At 53.7% G+C, this 18,948-nt stretch overlaps 10 protein-coding genes across 10 annotated transcripts; 5 read left to right on the top strand and 5 right to left on the bottom strand.

Annotated features, from left to right (window-relative positions):
• Positions 1-257: 257 nt before the first annotated feature.
• AYL99_04907 (hypothetical protein) lies at positions 258-2,535 on the top strand (the record flags this gene model as incomplete). The annotated part of the gene is made up of 2 exons (XM_018836419.1): positions 258-2,190; positions 2,294-2,535. The coding sequence occupies 2 exons, from the start codon at positions 258-260 to the stop codon at positions 2,533-2,535; spliced, it is 2,175 nt and encodes a 724-aa protein (XP_018693272.1).
• A 341-nt stretch (positions 2,536-2,876) lies between these two features.
• AYL99_04906 (hypothetical protein) lies at positions 2,877-4,117 on the bottom strand (the record flags this gene model as incomplete). The annotated part of the gene is made up of 2 exons (XM_018836418.1): positions 2,877-3,488; positions 3,866-4,117. The coding sequence occupies 2 exons, from the start codon at positions 4,115-4,117 to the stop codon at positions 2,877-2,879; spliced, it is 864 nt and encodes a 287-aa protein (XP_018693271.1).
• Positions 4,118-4,443: 326 nt separating this feature from the next.
• AYL99_04905 (hypothetical protein) lies at positions 4,444-6,432 on the bottom strand (the record flags this gene model as incomplete). The annotated part of the gene is made up of 6 exons (XM_018836417.1): positions 4,444-4,552; positions 4,617-4,735; positions 4,798-5,011; positions 5,063-5,527; positions 5,583-5,746; positions 6,160-6,432. The coding sequence occupies 6 exons, from the start codon at positions 6,430-6,432 to the stop codon at positions 4,444-4,446; spliced, it is 1,344 nt and encodes a 447-aa protein (XP_018693270.1).
• A 935-nt stretch (positions 6,433-7,367) lies between these two features.
• Positions 7,368-8,670, top strand: AYL99_04904 (hypothetical protein; the record flags this gene model as incomplete). Its single annotated transcript, XM_018836416.1, has 4 exons — positions 7,368-7,534; positions 7,627-7,887; positions 7,981-8,313; positions 8,370-8,670. The coding sequence occupies 4 exons, from the start codon at positions 7,368-7,370 to the stop codon at positions 8,668-8,670; spliced, it is 1,062 nt and encodes a 353-aa protein (XP_018693269.1).
• Positions 8,671-9,048: 378 nt separating this feature from the next.
• On the bottom strand, positions 9,049-9,937 carry AYL99_04903 (proteasome subunit alpha type-5; the record flags this gene model as incomplete). Its single annotated transcript, XM_018836415.1, has 4 exons — positions 9,049-9,325; positions 9,375-9,721; positions 9,772-9,850; positions 9,900-9,937. The coding sequence occupies 4 exons, from the start codon at positions 9,935-9,937 to the stop codon at positions 9,049-9,051; spliced, it is 741 nt and encodes a 246-aa protein (XP_018693268.1).
• A 769-nt stretch (positions 9,938-10,706) lies between these two features.
• Positions 10,707-12,262, bottom strand: AYL99_04902 (N amino acid transport system protein; the record flags this gene model as incomplete). The annotated part of the gene is made up of 3 exons (XM_018836414.1): positions 10,707-10,756; positions 10,824-11,522; positions 11,605-12,262. 3 exons carry the CDS (start codon positions 12,260-12,262, stop codon positions 10,707-10,709), a joined length of 1,407 nt encoding a protein of 468 aa, XP_018693267.1.
• A 422-nt stretch (positions 12,263-12,684) lies between these two features.
• On the bottom strand, positions 12,685-14,455 carry AYL99_04901 (Amidase; the record flags this gene model as incomplete). The annotated part of the gene is made up of 2 exons (XM_018836413.1): positions 12,685-14,231; positions 14,287-14,455. The coding sequence occupies 2 exons, from the start codon at positions 14,453-14,455 to the stop codon at positions 12,685-12,687; spliced, it is 1,716 nt and encodes a 571-aa protein (XP_018693266.1).
• A 306-nt stretch (positions 14,456-14,761) lies between these two features.
• AYL99_04900 (Chitin deacetylase 1) lies at positions 14,762-15,940 on the top strand (the record flags this gene model as incomplete). The annotated part of the gene is made up of 5 exons (XM_018836412.1): positions 14,762-14,807; positions 14,860-14,935; positions 14,984-15,564; positions 15,622-15,645; positions 15,693-15,940. 5 exons carry the CDS (start codon positions 14,762-14,764, stop codon positions 15,938-15,940), a joined length of 975 nt encoding a protein of 324 aa, XP_018693265.1.
• Positions 15,941-16,139: 199 nt separating this feature from the next.
• Positions 16,140-17,462, top strand: AYL99_04899 (12-oxophytodienoate 3; the record flags this gene model as incomplete). Its single annotated transcript, XM_018836411.1, has 1 exon — positions 16,140-17,462. One exon carries the CDS (start codon positions 16,140-16,142, stop codon positions 17,460-17,462), a length of 1,323 nt encoding a protein of 440 aa, XP_018693264.1.
• Positions 17,463-17,929: 467 nt separating this feature from the next.
• Positions 17,930-18,946, top strand: AYL99_04898 (Chitin deacetylase 1; the record flags this gene model as incomplete). The annotated part of the gene is made up of 1 exon (XM_018836410.1): positions 17,930-18,946. The coding sequence occupies one exon, from the start codon at positions 17,930-17,932 to the stop codon at positions 18,944-18,946; it is 1,017 nt and encodes a 338-aa protein (XP_018693263.1).
• Positions 18,947-18,948: the final 2 nt, after the last annotated feature.

Here is an 18,948-nt window from a genome sequence, read left to right as displayed (position 1 = left end):
CCGTGTCGAGATCGTGCCCACTTCCTATCCATGATCCTGTCATAAATCTCTTGTCCTCCGTCGAATCTGTCACGCTGGCTCGATTCAAGGGCTTACTCGTCCTCCTCGCCTCCGTCGCCTTCTTCTCCGTCGTGACCATCATCAGCCTGGCTCCCTTTCGCGCGACTCCCCGACTGGGTTCGATCCTGAACCAAGTCCGACCCTTCAAGCCAGCGTCTTCCCCCACGACCTCCCTCAGACCGGTGACAACCTCAAGCATGGCTTCCCCCAAGTTTCGCAAGCCTCCGCAGGCGCCCCCAAGCTTCACGGCAACTCCTGAGTCAATTATGAAGGACACAAAGGACATGTTGGCTGGCTCAAAGAAGATCACAGACGATATCGTTGCTCAGATCTCGCAGAAGGACGCCACATTTCAGAGCGTGCTGCTTCCAATGGCGCATGATGAAAATCAGCAAACGTTGAAAGCCCACATCCTAGGATTCTATCAGTCCGTCTCCACCGACCAGGCTCTGCGCGATGCTTCCACTGAGGCAGAGAAACTCATGGACGACTTTAGCATTGAGGCCGCTATGCGGGAGGACGTCTTCAACCTGGTGGACGCCGTACTGAAGAAGGGGGACAAGTTGGATGCCGAGTCCCAGAGGTTGTTAGAGAAGGAGCACAAGTCCTATGTGCGAAATGGCTTGAACATCCCAGCAGGGCCCAAGCGGGATCGATTCAAGGAAATCAAGAAGCGACTCAGCCAACTGGGCATCGCCTTCTCCAAGAACCTGAATGAAGAGAAGGGCGGTCTGTGGTTCACCGCGGAAGAACTCAACGGTGTTCCCGAAGATGTCTTGTCCCTGCTGAAGAAAGAAGGGGACAAGTACTGGTTGACCTTCAAATACCCAGATCTATTTCCTACTCTCAAATACGGCACAAACAGCGCCACGAGACGCAAGGTCTTTATCGCGAACGAGAACAAATGCAACCAAAACGTTCCGTTGTTTCGGGAAGCCATCCTGCTGAGAGATGAAGCTGCTCGCTTGCTTGGGTATCCAAACCATGCTGCTTTCAGGATTGAGGATAAGATGGCAAAGACCCCTAAGACTGTGGACGACTTCCTGGCTGATCTGCGCAACCGACTGAGCCAGGGAGGTCTAGACGAGATTGCCACTCTGAAGAAGATGAAAGAGGAAGACTTAAAGTCTCGTGGCGAGGAATTCGACGGCCGCTATTATCTGTGGGACCACCGCTTTTATGATCGGATGATGGAGGAGAAGGACTACCAGTTGGACCAACAACTGATCTCGGAGTGGTTCCCACTACAGACCACGATCAAGAGCATGCTTGAAATCTTCGAACAGATCTTTGGCCTCGTTTTCGTGGAAATTGTGGGCAAGGACCGTGACAGTGTTTCTCCATCCGGCAAGGGCGAGGACATTGTGTGGCATGAAGAGGTGCAGGTCTTCAGCGTCTGGGACGACGAAGGCGAAGGTGGCGGATTCGTGGGATATCTATACCTGGACCTGTTCCCTCGCACCGGCAAATATGGCCATGCAGCCAACTTCAATCTCCAACCGGGCTTCATCCAACCAAACGGAACGAGGAGATACCCAGCGACAGCGCTCGTGTGTAACTTCTCCAAACCTACGGCAAAGAAGCCCAGTCTGCTCAAGCACGACGAAGTGACCACGCTATTCCACGAACTCGGGCATGGCATTCATGATCTCGTATCCCGCACAACCTACTCGCGATTCCATGGGACCAACACGGTTAGAGATTTCGTCGAAGCACCGAGCCAAATGCTGGAGAACTGGTGCTGGACACCGTCGCAGCTCAAATCTCTGAGCAAGCACTATTCGACCCTGTCGCCCGACTACTACGAGGCATGGAAAGCAGCAGCTGGTGGCTCGAGCGCCAAAGAGCCCGAGGAGCGCATCCCGGATGACCTGATCCAGAAACTGATTAAGACGAAGAACCTCAACGGCGCCCTGTTCAACTTGCGCCAGCTGCACTTTGGTATCTTCGACATGACGATACACGAGCCGAAAGATCACGCCAGCCTCGAAGCGATGAACATCTCCGAGACGTACAACGGCCTGAGGAAGGATATCAGCAAGATCGACGGGCCTGAGGTGTTTGGCGAAGGCAACGCATGGGGCAACGGGCAAGCCACCTTTGGCCATCTCATGGGTGGTTATGACGCTGGTAAGTTCACGACTCCCTTCTTACACCGTTTCTTTCTTATGTAGTTAGCTGGACTCCCCCTTTCCTATCCTTTACGCGGTCCCACTCACATCTTCTTCTTCAGGATACTACGGCTACCTCTCCTCCCAAGTCTACTCGACCGACATGTTCTACTCGGTCTTCAAGCAGAATCCCATGGATCCCAAGGAGGGCCGCCGCTACCGCCACACCGTGCTCGAGAAGGGCGGCAGCCAGGACGAAATGAAGACCCTGATCGAGTTCCTCGGCAGGGAGCCCAAGACGGACGCCTTCTACGAAGAGCTCGGGCTTACCAAGGGCACGCAATCGGGCGCGGGCACGACTTAGAAATCTGGAGATGTTCTCCTAGTTCGATGCATGGGTCGTTGTATTTTCTCCGGATGTACATATTTCCCATCAAGAGTCAACAGCTGGACTTTTCTGGATAGCTAGATATGCCCTACGCCAGCCGGGGTTTTTTGTGACCATGTGACCGCATGCAATAGAACACCCTGTCCCAAATCCCCATAAAATAGTTTACAGCACTTGCATGTGGTCATACACAGGTACAGTACAATGCGTTGAGAAGGCAAAGCGATCCCCATACACCCGTTGCCACATTCTCGCCCGAATCGACAATCTCCTCTCCAGGTGACCCCGAGGCCAGAAGCGCGTTTGGCGGCATCTCCTCACCTGCCCCATCGTCCGACGATTTGCAGCTCGCCGTACACACTCGTGTACGCAGTCTGATTCGGACCGCACCAGACGCGTGTCTTGCCCAGATCCGTCAGGTCCATACCACTGGCTTTCCACACATTCTCCATCTCCAGTCTCTTCTTGGTCTTTGGCTTGCCGCGCACGATCCGGAGCTTCTCGAAGAAGACGTAGCTTCTGTAGAAGACCGGGCTCTCGGCGCCGTCGGTGGGACCGTGCCTCTTCAGGAACGCACTGAGTTGTGCTGCTGTGGCGTTCTTGATTGATGGGCATAGAGTGACCGCGTTGATGTCGCGGACGAAACCCGCGTTGGTGGCTGAAGGCGTGTCTCGGAGGAAGCGATTGATCTTGGCACGGATATCATCGCACGTATCGTACACAGGGACGGGATTAATGCCTTCTTCGCCTTTAAGGACGACTGAAGAGACCTCGGAGACGTAGTTGACTTTGAGGTTGCCTTGGCCGGCACTCTGTCGGGGCTTTGAGTTCGCGCCTTGCTTCTGCACGATTCCTGCCGTGGTGGAGGTCGATTCAGCTTGCTTGGCCTTCTTGTTCGGGTTCGAGTTCGTCGACTTTCCAGCAGCAGGCTGCTTCGAGTAAATGTTAGCCGCCAGGAAGATATCACCCCCATCATCTTCGTCAGGACTGTGTTGGTGCAGGGAGAGTCTCAAGACAGTCTACAGTAATGCCGATTCCGTGCGGAAAACCAGGGGCTGCCACTCTGCCACTAGCGAGGACAAAGAGGATCAAGGAGGGAATCTGGGCGACCTTTTATTTCTGAAAATAGGCAGAGATCTGTTTCGCGAACGAAGAGAGCCACCAGAAAGCCAGTGAACAGGAGGAGGGCCTATTTGCATGATGTGGAATGGGAAGGATGTCCTCGCTTTAAGGTATGGAAAGCGGCTGATGAAGGAGTAGAAATGCTTGACATGAGAGGGATATTAAGAAATTCCTTCTCACTTACAGTTTCAGAGTCACGGCTCAAACCCACACCATCTGCTTCAACATGATCCTCGTTGCTCTCACTCTTGCGTTTCTTGCTCCCGTTGGACTTGACCCCATCACGCTTTTGAGCAGCGGGAAGGATGTTCACGCTACGGTCCTGTAGAGCCTGCTTTCCCGGCTTATTCGCTGACCTCGAAGGACTCTTGGGTTCGGAGGCGATGTCAAGAGAGGTGTCTTGGCAGCGTGATTTGGTCTTTGCGGGACGAGGCATTGTGAGAACAAGTGTTCTGGAGAAGGAGGTGACCGGTTTACCAAGGTAGGACCGCTGCTCTGGCAGAAGGACAATCACGCTGATCGCCAAAGGCCAAAACGACGTTTGGCTTATGAGACAGAATGAGGAATACAGGAGGACCAGTAAATTCGAGGACCTTGGACGATCTTATGACACTCGACGCGTGAAAGACGCGAAGGGACAAAGGTGGGCAAGTGCAAGACTACCCCCGCTAGCGTGTCACAACACCACGCCTGATCACGTGGAGATATCCCATTCAATGACGTCGTCCCTCCTTTTTCTCTATCACTCCTCTCAAGCTCCTTCTAATGTGCAAACCTGAAGGTGAGCATCTTGTTTCCCTTATCCGTCGTTGTTGCAAGGTAGTGGCGTTGCTCATCCTCCGTCATGGAGTTCCACTTCCGGTCACGGACTCTGGAGGGTTCGTGTCAGCCAGGCAGACGAACAGGCTGAAATGATAACCGGAAGAATGACATACTTGTTTCTCCAGATATAAAACCATTTGGCAAGGAGGAACAGGACAATATTGTACGCGCAGATACCGATAAGGACCTTATAGCCACGTCTGTACTGAGGCGCATCGTCCGTTCTGAAGATCTGCATGCCCATGTGTGTCAGTAACAACCAGGCTCTTGGCTGACGGGGGATGAGATCTTCACATTTGACCCGATGATGTTGCTGGCTTGCACAAACATATTGTACAACGCCGAAGCCACCGTCCTCGTTCGCACCGAACCAGCGTTGCGGCTAGTGATCGCTACGTGGATGGCGTGCACATATGGAGTTCCCACGAGGAGAGTGGCCAACGTGTATTTCACCCATCGGGACGCCTCCCCGGGCAAAAGCTCCGATGCGATGAGCAGGGGCATACACCTAAACAAGGTTTTAGTCAAGTTGTTGTGTCGAGAGTCGGGGCCGACTCACCAGATCTGACTGAGTAGTGCAACAAGAAATCTCTGGTTTGTCTTCTCAGACAACCAGGTGAAAACGAGCAGGTTGATGATGAAGAGCACGTATGAAGGGATCGTGAGCATATTGACCTCGAATCTGCCAAAGGATTGCTTGAGGATCAACGACAAATACGACGTAACAGGGTAGTTGGGGATCAGGAAGGTCAACCCAATGGCGTAGATGGGCCACATCTCCCAGTCGCAAAGGGCGTAGAAGAGTAGTTTTGGCGTCACGGCTTGTCTGTTGTGCATGTCGGCTTTACTCGGATCGTCACGCAAAATACGATTGGCGATGATCTTTTCTTCTCGCTCCGTGAACCAACCCTTCTTGCCGCGGAACCACGAGGCGGTCTGATACGGCGAAGGGGGTAAGTAAAAGTAGGTGGCGATGCCGATGAGTCCTGTAAGTGTTCCCTCGAGAGCGAACAGCCAGGCCCACCTACGTAGTGTCGAGGTCAGTGGCCTTGGTCATGCAAACAGGTATACCAACATACCCTGCGAGGCCATTTATGCCGCGCATGTTGAGGATGGCAGCAGCCAGAAACGCGCCGACGATTGATGTCGCTTGATATGCGGTCCAAAACCAGGCCAAGCGTGCAGGAAGCTCTCTGCCCTTGTAATAGTACGACAAATAAAGAATGGTATCGGGGATGAAGTGCTTTGAATGTCAGTTGGAATCTGGAGTGAAGGAGGTGTGGTGACTTATCCCTCCTTCAATCAACCCTAATAATGCCCGACAAGTATAGAAAGACGACTTCCCCTTCATAAAAGCTTGGAAGCTTGCAATCAGACTCCAGCAGATCATTTGGATTGGGATCCAACGGTCGGGGCCCAGTTTCTTCGATATCAATTGGGAAGGTAATTCTGCCGATAAAAAGCACAAATAGAAAATAGTTTGCCCGTAATTGTAGTCGTTGGTGGTGAGGTGGAGGTCACCCAGCATGTTATCTGTCAGAGCTTGGACGATATTTGCTCGGTCCAGTTGCACTGATATAATGTCAATACTTACTCTCACGTTGAACGAGAGCACAAGGATCTCGGGCACTTACACGCAAAGAAAGCCAAACAGACCCAAGAACAGATCTTGAGGTCGATCTTGCGGACGATTCTCTTCTCCTCGGCCGGTTCCCACTCAAAAGAGGGATCGAAACGATGGCGACCTTCCCATCTTTCGATGGGGACGTAGTTCTCCTCACCTTGGACACGAAGAAATGTCTTGTCGTCGGCAATAGAGTTGCTACCAGAACTGAGTTCATCCTCGACCGCAAGGGTAACTGGGACAGTTTCTCCCTTCAAGTCGTAAACTTGCTCTAAAGAGCTCTCGTTCGACTTGGAGGACGCCATATCGAAGCTCGACAAGAAACGACTGCAAAAAGCTTGTGGCGCTGGTCCAATACCTGGGGGTATCAAGGGGTTCCATGGCAACTCTTGGATCTTATACCTACCTAGGAGATCCCGGGCTTCAGGGCTTCAACACTCCTCCCTTGCCATGCTCGATTTTACCGTCCCGGAGACTCAGCGTGCATGATGCATGCTTGCGACCTTCCATCAAAAGAACGTATCCACCCTCGCAGATGCTGTCACACGGTAGACAGAAAAGGCGGGACATAATCTCGACGGTCCCGGTGTCGAAGCCGTGATATCTCAGCCTAGATCCAATCAATGAGACTGCTGGGGACAGAGCACGCTGCCGATCTCGCTTTACTACCTCGACCGACACAGACGGACGCCGTCCGAGATGAGGCCGACGGCGACAACGAGGCACGTTGTACCCATTGCCGTAGTATTTCGATCACCTCGCACGCTCCCGGTCGATTACAATTGGTCCATAATGCTTATCAGCTTGCACGCAGCGGCGTGGCTGTGGACTTGCAGAGAGACTTGCGCTGCGTAGAGTGTGTACCTTCCCACTTCAGTAGATCACGCAATATCAACCGAGAAGACGTGCTCACCACTGACAACTCCTCAATCGATCCCCAAATGGGTCGCAATCATGTCATTGATGAGAAAACACATGTCTGAGTTTTTCACCACTGTCGTGACAGATATATCACCAGCTCCAACCAACGAGGACGCACCCACGCCGGACGCTGCCCTGCGGGGTTTGTGTTTCGGATAGAGCATGGATGAGCGAATCCCAATGTTGGAGCTCTGGCCAGAGATTTCCTTGTGCCGAATACCCAGAGTGTAGTATAAAAGAGGGGAATCCCACCGATTGTAGTCTGGTTCAACTAAAGTAGAATCTTACCCTGGTGCACTGTGAAGAGACCGCTTTCCAAATGGCGACCGCGTCAGCACCTACCGCCCTGAAGGGCGCCGTGGGAGCGTACAAGGACATCCAAACCGTGAGTTTCTCTAAGGAAAAGGAACTGAAAGGCACCGAGAAGTTTGCTGCGGCGAGTTTCCCAAGTTATCTCCCCGTCTGGGACAATGAGAAGGGTGAACTGTAAGTGCTGAGTTTGAGCGATCTGCTGGTGTCGCCCCGCTGCGGCTGGCTTGCTTGCTTGGCCTTTTCCTGATCTTGTTGGGTTCAAACAGATATCCGCCTTTAGAACCATTCGAGCATTATGAGCATGGAAAAGACGCCGACCCGTCATTCAAGAACCTTTTGAAGGCCGGCAGCCAGATTGAAAACATCACCGCCTCGATTGGTGCCGAGGTGACTGGCGTTCAACTGTCTCAGCTCGACAACAAAGGCAAAGATGAACTGGCTCTCTTGGTTGCTCAGAAGAAGGTCGTCGCTTTCCGAGACCAGGACTTTGCTTCTCTGCCTATCGAGAAGGCCTTGGAGTTTGGGCGGTACTTTGGCAGACTGCACATCCATCCCACTAGGCAAGCAAATCCCGACTTGTGATAGTCGATATGAAAACACCCATGCTGACCTCGTCACAGTGGTGCTCCAGAGGGCTTCCCTGAAGTCCACCTTGTCCACCGTGGTGCTGATGACAAGTCCTTCCTCGACTTCCTGACCAGCCGAACCAACTCCATCGCGTGGCACAGTGATGTGACATATGAGAACCAGCCTCCGGGGACCACATTCTTGTATGCCCTCGACGTCCCCGACGCGGGTGGCGATACCCTGTTCTGCAATATGGTCAAAGCCTATGAACGCCTCTCTCCCGCCTTCCAGGAACGCCTGGCAGGTCTGCAGGCCGTCCACTCGGGGTATGAACAGGCCACGGCCGCCAAAAACCGTGGAAGCATCTATCGTCGCGCACCCGTCTCGTGAGTCCTCCCACGCCGTCTTGATGGAGTGATTGACCGACTGACTCTCGAATTAGTTCGATCCATCCGATCGTGCGGACCCATCCAGCGACCGGCGAGAAGGCTCTGTATGTCAACCCTCAATTCACCAGATACATTGTCGGGTTCAAACAGGAGGAAAGCGATTATCTCTTGAAGTTCCTGTATGACCATATCGCCCTGAGCCAGGATATCCAGTGCCGCGTCCGATGGAAGCCCGGCACCGTCGTTGTTTGGGACAACCGCGTCACAACACACTCTGCTTTGATTGATTGGCAAGATGGCCAGCGTCGACACATTGCACGCATCACCCCGCAAGCAGAGCGCCCGTCTGAATAGATAGATACGCCAAAAGAGGGTTGCAAACTGACATGGAGCGCGCCAGTCCAACGATTAGACATCTGGCGGCGGACCTACCAGTCTTCAGCATAGCATTAGACAGTTGGCTTGCAGCAACGAGAATAAAATATCACAAAGTAGCTGGAGATGTCTGCAATTTGCAATGCCATGTTATCTTCGTATTGAGTATAACCCGGAAGAGCGGACGACTGGCAGAATCGTCTCCAATGGCGATAACGTTGCTTCGAGATTCAGTCATGCCACCAAAGACTATTTCCACTATCCACTCTCCACTCTCCGTGCAAGGCAGTTTGATGTTCTGATGCACTCCAGACGCCGAACAATGCGTACAATACGACATGCCCGTCATATGAGAATCTAATCTCCCTCAAGTCTGGCAACCACAGTGCTCATTTCGTCGTCGGTGTAGATTCGAAATCCGTTCTCACGAGTGACACTCGCCAGTTGTACGTTCTTCGCATCCAGCTTCTCTTCCATAACCTGCTTCAATGTTTTTAAAACGAGGGTCTCAGCCTCTTCCAAAGTCAGGGATCGGTGGTATTCTGATTGTAGCTCCGCTTGCGCGCCCTCGCTGCCGGATCCGATGGCCTTTGCGTCGTATCGGTAGAACGTGCCCGAGGGTTCCGCATGGTACCTGGAAACTCCATTCAGCAACAAATAGCCCCAGTGCGCGAGTCACTTACAGTTGGGGCCCTTGGTCCTCATCCCAGCCTGCAATCAACAGGGCAACACCAAATGGACGACTCATGATCGACTCTTCTCCCTGGGCTCCTTCACCGAACCTCAAGGCCAAATCGCAGATGGCTTGCGTACAGCTCTCGACACCGAGCTTTTCGTTGAAGTTGAAGGCATGATTTTGTGACTCCACACGAGCATGCTCGATCATACTTCGTGCGTCCGCCTGAAGACCTGACATGGCACAGCCAACGTGTCTGTCGATTTCCACAATCTTTTCTATGCTGGAGGAGACGAGTAAGGGAGATGTGACGCGCTTTTCGACACCGAGGAGGACGCCATGTGATGTTGCAACCTGTCAGTTATGAGCATGTGTTGTAGCGGTCAGGAGGGTATGGGCCATACACCAATAGCTGTTGACCCGAGCTTGATGGCCTCTAATGAGTATTCAACCTGGAAGAGACGGCCTTCTGGTGAGAAGGTGCTGTCGCGTGTCAGCCATCGGGCTCAATCCAAATGCAAATGGTGCTCACTTGATCCCTCGGTCGTATTCTGATCGTGCTATAAACATGGCGAGAATTGGTGAAGGTGATGGTCAGTAGGACTTCAAGGTTTTCCCATAAAAGAAGTCTGCAAGGTATTGACCGGTGAAATTCAAGGTGGTAATTAAAACAAGAGGCAAGAAGACTTGTTGGTATGGCGGGTGAATAGGCAAAGCTTTGGATGCGCAATCCAAATGTCTCTCCGCAGCCAAGAGGAGGGTAAATCGACGGCGAGCTCACGCCGCCTTAAACATTCTGTGTTTGGCTATTGGTGACCGTCTGCTTACAGTTTCGACCAATTAGCAGGGAGAGATTCACGGACCTGACCAATCAGTGCTATTCGAGAGACAACCCCCTTTTTCAGCACCATCTCTTCTTCTTATACTCTAGTTTCATACCAGTGTAGCTGAGTCTCTACATCATGTATCTACTAACTTGATTGATCTCTGAGGGCTCAGTTGCGGGCATAAAAGGGTGCTAAGACTTTGCTCGGCATTCCTGACCGCGCAGGTTCGTTACACCAAAGAAAAGGATCAGGACCTCTATCATGGCTGCACTATGAATTTGTACGCGGTGCGAGATGGAATACCGATGCTTCTTGAATACATGATCGAACAGGGTCACCATGGCATGACCGATACATGGTAGCTTCGCATTTCTGCTTCCCTCTATCATTCTCAAAGACAACCTCCTGCAAAGAAGAGGGTCCTTTGAAAATTCCACTTGCACTGCACAGTATACATGACCCTCAAATCCCAGCCTAACATCCTTCCTTCGTCACAATCCATGATTTGCCACTTAATGTCCGAGCACAGTCCCCGAATTGTCCAGGCACGAAAATGCACCACCTGTATGCTTGTTAGCTCAAATATAACGGAGTAACATGGGTGGAAAGCCAAAACGAAGCGGACTCACCAATGATACCGCTTTTATACGCATTGATGATACTCTGGATGGTGCCGTAGGTGCCGCCGACACACAGAAAGGCGCCAAACAGCATCAACAGGATGTGGGCGGCGTACCAGGCTTTCTGTAGGATGCCGCCACGGCGATAGTGCGGGTGATCGTACATCCAGATCCACGCGGGCACCATAAGCGCGAGGGGCGCGAAGCAGATGCTTCCCGTGATGGCGACCAGGTAGTTGAACACGGGTATGGCCTGGGCAAGGATGAAGGCGATGGCGGCGAGCCCGAACGTGCAGCCCAGCCAGGTGGTCCAATGCACGAGCGAGTTAGACTGGAGGTGCTTGGAGCGGCGCAGGATGCGCACAAACAGGTATTTGGCGGCCACGTGGTTGTAGAAGGCGCCCGACACGATCAGCCCTACTAGGCCGAGGCCGTAGCAGACTTTCTTGATGGTCGGGCCCGCGGAGCCCAGCGCAGGCGCCGTGATCCAGACGCCGCACCAAGCATAGATGACCGAAGCGAAAGTAATGTAAGAGGCAGTCACGAAGCCCATGCACACGTACAGGGCTTTGTTGAAGTCTTGAGGGCGGCGCATCTCTGCGATGACGGGGATGAAGGCTGAAGTGCCGGCTGAGGAGACGAAGATGGTGGTGGTGGCGACTATCCCATTGTAGAATGAAGTTGTGCTGATCGCGTGGTATCCTAGGTCTGTATTGAGGAGATCTTAGCATTCTTCAGCCGCGGATGTCGTGCGTTACCAAGCACGATCGAGGCTGTGGATGAAACTCACCGTACGGCCCAGATTTGGGGGCTGCAGCTGGGCGGTCAACTTGGGTGACGGCAACGACGAGGACAAAGACGGCTACATAGATCGAGATGAAGCCCGCCCAGCCGACCCAGCCGAGGTTTTGAAAGGTACGAATCGAGGCTGACATCGCGACGATGATCATCGAAACGAAGGAGAACCAGACGGTGCAGGCACCGTGCTCGGAGAGTGCGTTGAATGCGACGCTGGTGCCATTGATGCCAGCGCCCGAACACAGGACCCATGCAATGATGTAGAGCCCGCCGATGAGCTCTTTCACCAGAGGGCCGGCCATGACTCCCACCATGTCTGCAACGGAATGGCAACTAGGGTGCTTGTTTCTGAAATCGCCCTGTATCTTGCCGACATAGCAGTTCAGCATGCCGAAACCGAGCAGAACCAGAGCCCCGCCGACGGCACCGATCTCGTACATGCTTGCCGGAATGCTCAGGACGCCGGTAGCGAAGAGGATCTTCAGGAAAACGATGGCAGCACGTGGCCAAGTGACGGTTCGAAAGTCGACGCCATCCTCGGTAATCTGGAAGACTTCATGCTCCCGATCTGACTCCTTGAGGACTTCTGGCGGGTCACTGCCGTGGCTGGGAATGGTATGGATCTTTTCATGGTCCTTTTGGGTGTCCATGGTTGCACCGGGGTTTTTGCTGCAAGGACGTCTAGGCGGATAGTATAAGACGACAACTGGCCCCCGGTGACATGGTTCCTAGGCGTGGCATTTATACAGGTAGGCTGAGAAACGGTACGATAAGACCATGAGTTCTGGATATGCGCGGCGCGACGGTCGAGGCATTGAGAGACGGTTGACCACCTCGTAAGAACGATGATAGTGCACGGAGAGTCGCCTCGACGAAAGGGAGGGGAAAGAGATAGGCCTTCCCAATGTGGGAATTCCCGAAATCCTTCGTTGATAGGGTCGCTGTTTAGTGCCAGGCTACATACACGGTTGATAAGACCCAGGCGGTGTTCGTGCTGACCCCATCGTCCATGCAGTTCATCTGCCGAAAGATGCTCGAGCACACGGAACTTTCGAAGGCCAGGGGGGGTGGTCTAGAACTCCTTCCAGGCGTTTGGACCTCCAGCAGCAGTCTCCCAGGCGTACGCTACTCGGAGCACCGTCAACTCGTCCCACCATTTGCCTACGATTTGCATGCTGACGGGCAGTTTGGTTGGAGTTCCCGCCAGTGGTCCCTCGGTAGGCTCAAGCATCCCCACAGGCATGGCCAGAGCAGGGTGGCCGGTCTGATTGAAAGGAGCTGTATTTCCGGTCAAACCGACTTGCTTCTGCAGCTGCAATATGGGATTCCCTATTGCCCCTGATTCGCCGAGCTCAGGGTGTGATTTGGCCACGAATGGCAATGTTGGTAAGATCAAGACGTCGAATGTCTTCTGCTGCTTCATTTCTTCGAGTTTGGAGTCGGTGACAAAGGTTGATATTGACGACCAGTCGCCGAGCGCTGCATCGTAGCCATGACGCGCCTTGAGTGAGAGATTTGTTGCTTTACCAAACAAGCCTGGGAATTTCTGCATGTCCTGAGCATAGACGCCGTTCAGGTAGATGTTTTTGGTCGATGGGATGGCATTGTCCCATTTGTCCTGAGTCATGGGCCATAGCTTCTGATTGAGATCGTTGAGTTGGTAGCCTCTGCGGCCTCCCAGCGCCAGTGTCTTATTCACATAGCCTCCCAACTTCGAGATGCCAGTCCAAACTGCACTTGCCGTGGCATGTGTCGGGACAGATACTTCTTCCACTTCTGCACCTAGGCTTCGAAACTTGTCCGCAGCAGCGAGAAACAACTCCTTTACTCTCGGATCGAGCGCCGGGGTGCGGAGACCCTCGACCAGAATACCGACCTTCATACCTGTAAGGTCTTGAGGCTTTTGCTGCCCGATGAGAATTTCGTGATAGGCTGGAATCTTCTCTGGCGGCGGAGCACCGTATGACCGATCATCCACAAAGTCTGTCCCTGCTATAGCCTTCAGCAGGCGGGCATTGCTCAGGACGTCGCGTGTCATCGGTCCCATGTGATCATTTGTAGGCTCATTGCTGCCCGCGCCCGTCCAGGGAATGAGACCAAAGGTTGGTTTGAATCCGACGATACCGCACCACGCCGCAGGGACCCTGATGCTCCCGCCTTGATCTGCCCCTATAGCGTAATCCACGCCTCCATTCTCAGGGCCAAGAGAGACCAAGACTGCGGAACCTGACGAAGAACCTCCTGCAGCATACCCCTTTGCGTATGGATTATGCACGGGTCCCGTCGATGATGTATGTGACGTCGCCGAATGACACAGGTTTTCACAGACTGACTTACCCAAGATAGTCGCGCCATGCTTCAACATACGAGTGACAATAGCCGCATCAGTGCTCGGAGTATAGTCTGAAAAGAAGTTTGTGCCAAGCAGCATTGGCACGCCCTCGACCGCAATACAGTCCTTCAGTGCTACCGTCTTGCCATGAAGGAGTGCATTTGGATTGGGAGTCCTGTCGGAGATCTCACACCTCCAAGCCCACGCTCCGTAGGGGTTGTCAGCAGGCTGAGGAAAATGGACATTCCTCCTTCCGAACCTCTCATGGTCAACTTGTGGGATATAGTCTAGTATGATGATCAATTCAGCTGTAGTCATTTTCGTGGACAGGCATCCATGTACCTTCGAGTGCCATCAGCTTGGCCATAGAATCGTGGTATACGGCCAAGAGATTGACATACTCTGCCTTTTCCTCATTTTTGATGGAGACTCCAAGTATTTCGCATGCCCGATCAAGGTCGTCCGTGGTCACTGGATTATCCTTGGACACATCGAGTGAAAAAACAGACATCGTAGTGGCTCACAAAGATGTTCGTTGGGTGAAGCCACTATGATAGCCACGATAATGGCCGGTTGTGGCTGTAGCTGACAGATAAAGGCCTGCCAGGATCATGAACGTTACTGTGAGCGATGGTAGTGAGCAGCATGGGATGGAATAGTGGAGCTGCACGGAGATTGCCTGATATGGTTTCGCCGTAATACCGAATCCCAATCCTATATTCCGTCCGCTTTTTAAGGATCTAGCCCTTGGAGACCAGGTGGCTGAGGGGTACAGGCAAGCAGAGTTAGAAACGACATCCTTGAGTCAAAAGCCATCATGGTCAACCTCGATCCCAAATACGACATACCGAGAGACTTGGAGGGTAAATCGCTGCGGCATGGCTTATGATAGCATGTGTCTCTGACTGTGCTCAGGTTATGGCGAGGACTCATTCAATCCTCAGTGGCCCAATGGAGCCCGCATTGCGGTGTCTTTTGTGCTGAATTATGAGTATGCGTAGGTTCACTATGTGCGCTGGACTCATGCTCACAGCTGTAGAGAGGGAGCAGAGCGCACCTATCATAACGGCGACGGCCATTCCGAGCCATACCTATGGGAGAAAGGAGCATCCGGTGGCTTCAAAGAAGGCGCCCCCTACGTCAACGCGGAATCTGAGTATGAATACGGGAGTCGTGTTGGCGCCTGGCGGCTTTTGCGTCTCTTCAAGGAGTTCGGCTACCAGTGGACGACGTATGCGGTTGCTCAAGCCATGCAGGTCAACCCAAATTTTGCCAAGGCCTGTGTGAGGGATGGCCACGAGATTGCAACGCACGGCCTTCGCTGGCTCGACATTTGGGACTACGATCTCCAGAGGGAGAAGGACTATATTGTTCAGAGCTTGAAGGTTCTCAAGGATGTGACCGGGGAGATGCCCGTCGGTGCCTACTACGGACGGGGAACTCCCAATACTAAAGCACTCTTCCCCGAGGCATTCAAGGAGGCTGGCAGCGAGATGCTCTGGAACTCGGAGGCGTATAACGACGACGTTCCATATTGGATCGATCTACCGGCAGAGAAGGATCTTCCGGACGAGCAGAAGAAGGGGATGCTCATTATCCCCTACAACTATGATTGCAACGGTAGGTCCCTTGAAACACGACGGGAAACCAGCAGAGTGCAGTGCTGACCTTCGGCAGACGGAAAGTTTCACATGAGTCCAGGTAAAATATCTCCGTACATGGATCAACAGAGCTGACCATCTCATCAGGCTTCGTGGGGAGCGACATGTATGAGAAGTATTTGAAGGCTACCTTCGACATGCTATATCGCGAAGGGGGCAAGATGATGAACATCCCGATGCACAGCCGCATAGTTGGCAAGCCAGGCCGTTCCGAAGCTTTACGGAACTTCATGAAATACATTCAGGAGCACGAAGGCGTCTGGGTAGCCACAAGACGCGACATTGCGAAGCATTTCAGGACCAAGTTCCCCTACAGGCCAGGACATCGAGCATAACCAGACCGTACGTTGTCTAAATAGAGTTGTAATGACCAAACACATTGTGGGCACGTATGTACCTACTGGAGAGAGTCAGATGCTTAGGGAGCCAGATGCTCGGCCAACGTCCGTCATCTCCAAGTCCGTCACATATTATATCAACCAAAGGAGATCCCAGAGGTCACTCTGGTCTGTTCTGCTAGTCCGTCAGAAAAACATGGCCGCCGCTCCTGCTCCCCCGGTGCCCCCAGTGGCGGCGACAGCCCTCACAGATGCTGTTGTGAGCCTTGAAAATACAAGAGAGCCACCGACTCTTCACTCGCATCATCGTGCCAATTCAGCCCTGTTCACACCTCTTGCCATTGCCAATGGCCGTATCATACTCTCCCATCGAGTTGTCATGGCGCCGATGACCCGCAATCGGGGGGTTCCTTTATATGTCAGCAGACCTAACCGTGCCTGGGGTCATGATGAACTTGGTGTTACCTACTACGCCCAACGAACCACCCCCGGAGGCCTCATCATTACAGAAGGCATCTATCCTACGGTTGAAGCGTCTGCATCCCCCTGTGCCCCGGGATTGTTTCTCCCCGAACAGGTACCCGGCTGGAAAGCGGTCGTCGATGCCGTGCATGACAAGGGTGGCTACATCTACGCTCAACTCTGGCACGCAGGAAGATCATGCTTGCCTCATTTCACTGGCGCACCCGCGGTGTGCCCCAGTGCTACCCCCTTCGAGGGGGATCACAAGTCGCGTTACGCACCTCCTGACGACGACAGTGGGGCACCAGGTCGCGGAGAAAGCATCCAAATGAGCCATTATCCGCCAAAGGAGATGACCCACGAAGACATCAAGCGAACGATAGGAGCTTACGTGGACGCAGCCAAGCGTGCTGTCTTTGAATGTGGCTTTGACGGCATCGAGGTCCACGGTGGCAATGGATATCTGGTTGAGCAGTTCCTCAGCACCAACATCAACAAGCGGACAGATGAATACGGGGGCACGGTTGCTGGGTACTGCCGATTTCCCCTGGAGCTCATGGAGGCTTTGGCCGAGGCCGTTGGAGGGGACAACGTTGCTCTCCGTTTGTCGCCCTTCGGTCTCTTCCTGCAGTCATATGGCGAGCAGAGAATGGAAATCTGGTCCCATCTATGCCAAGGTCTCAAGCAGAGGATACCAGCCATGTCGTACATCCATTTCATCGAGCCAAGATTCGAGCAGATCATCGACCCTGCCACCAAAGACTCATATTTGAAATCCCTCGGAGATAACATCAGCCTCCAGCCTTTCCGCAAGATCATGGGATCGACCCCATTCTTCATCTCAGGCGGTTACAACGACACGAATGTTTGGGGAGTGGTTGAGTCGGGCACGGCCGATGCGATTAGTATCGGCCGCTACTTCACATCCAATCCTGATCTCGTGTCTCGCCTGAGACACGGCAAGGCGCTTACAAAGTACGAACGCGACCGATTCTATTGGGTACCGTTCGAAGAACGAGCTCGTGGTTATACAGACTACTCACCTTGCGAGGAATGATGGTCCGTCATTACAACTGCCGTAGCGCGCAGTCCTCAACGGAGAACTCCTCTTGGAACTAAACATCGTCAGTGCCGGAACAGGAAATCACCGAGCTGCTCTGCTGGACTCAAGAACCATGGGAGTGTCGGAGAACTCCAGACATACTGTACCGGGATAGGAGATGTCAGATTGGCGAATCCTAGGATTGTCTACGATGGCCAGCCTCCCTCGGACGGCAATATCTCCTGCGAGACGTCGGCATGGAGCCGGGTACGCGGGGTCACTCACCGGGGACTTGTAATCAAAATGACAACACGATATGAAATCGGAGCGATGAAGCATCCCACATAGAGAGAAATACCGCAGCCGTCTGCCAGCCTTGAGGAGCTTACCAGACCTGCCCAAGAACATACAGTATCTATCTCCCGTTCACACCTCCCTGACCCCCTTCATCTACCACTTGCACCGCCATCGTCACCACCGCCATGCCCGACATAGCACCCTACGTATGGGATCCCCACCACGACTTCCCTCGCGACCTGGTCGGCTACGGGCCCGACCCTCCCGCCGCGCCATGGCCCAACAACGCGAAGCTGGCGCTCTCATTCGTGATCAACTATGAGGAAGGCGGCGAGAACAGCGTGCTGAACGGCGACCCGACGTCCGAGGCGGCGCTCTGGGAGTCGGCGGGCCGGTACCCGCCGCGGCAGCAGCAGCGCGCTGTCAACGTCGAGAGCGACTACGAGTACGGATCGCGCGTGGGCGTGTGGCGGATCATGGCGCTGTTTGAACGGCTCAAATTCAAGTGGACGCTGTACGCGGTGGGCAAAGCGGTTGAGGCAAACCCAGAGGTCGCGAGGCGGACGGTGCGGAGTGGAGCCGAGGTCGCGAGCCACTGTTATCGGTGGGTGAACTATGAGGATATGCCCGCCGAGCAGGAGAAGGAAATGATTCGAAAGGGCCTCGAGAGCCTGAAGGCCGTCACGGGCGAGTATCCCGTCGGCTGGTACTACGGGCGGTTGTCGAGCCGGAGCCGGGCCCTGATCTGGGACGTCTACGATGAGATGGGCCTGCCGCTCCTGTGGCAGAGTGATAGCTACGGCGACGATATCCCCTACTGGGTCGACGTGCCCGCGGAGCAGGCCATGGTGGCCGAGGGGAAGCGTAAGAAGGAAGACTGTGTCGGCATGCTGATGGTGCCGTACACGTACGACGTGAATGACTTCAAGTTCCACACGCCGACGGGCTTTGGTGGGCCGGGAGATTTCTTCACGTACTTAAAGAATGCCTTTGACGTGCTGTATGAGGAGGGCCAGCAGGGGAAGCCGAAGATGATGACTGTCGGCTTGCATTGCAGAATCGTCGGCAAGCCCGGCCGGTTTGCCGAGCTGAAGCGGTTTTGTGAGTATGTGGCTTCGAAACAAGACGTGTGGGTGTGCACCCGGGGGGAGATTGCGCAGTGTTGGCGGGAAAATAGGCCATACGAGGTCGGAAAGCTGTAGAT

The sequence above is a fragment of the Fonsecaea erecta genome, assembly GCF_001651985.1.
Source record: "Fonsecaea erecta strain CBS 125763 chromosome Unknown Scaff4, whole genome shotgun sequence".
NCBI classification, from domain to species: Eukaryota; Fungi; Ascomycota; class Eurotiomycetes; order Chaetothyriales; family Herpotrichiellaceae; genus Fonsecaea; species Fonsecaea erecta.
This window is presented reverse-complemented; position numbering and strand designations above follow the sequence as displayed.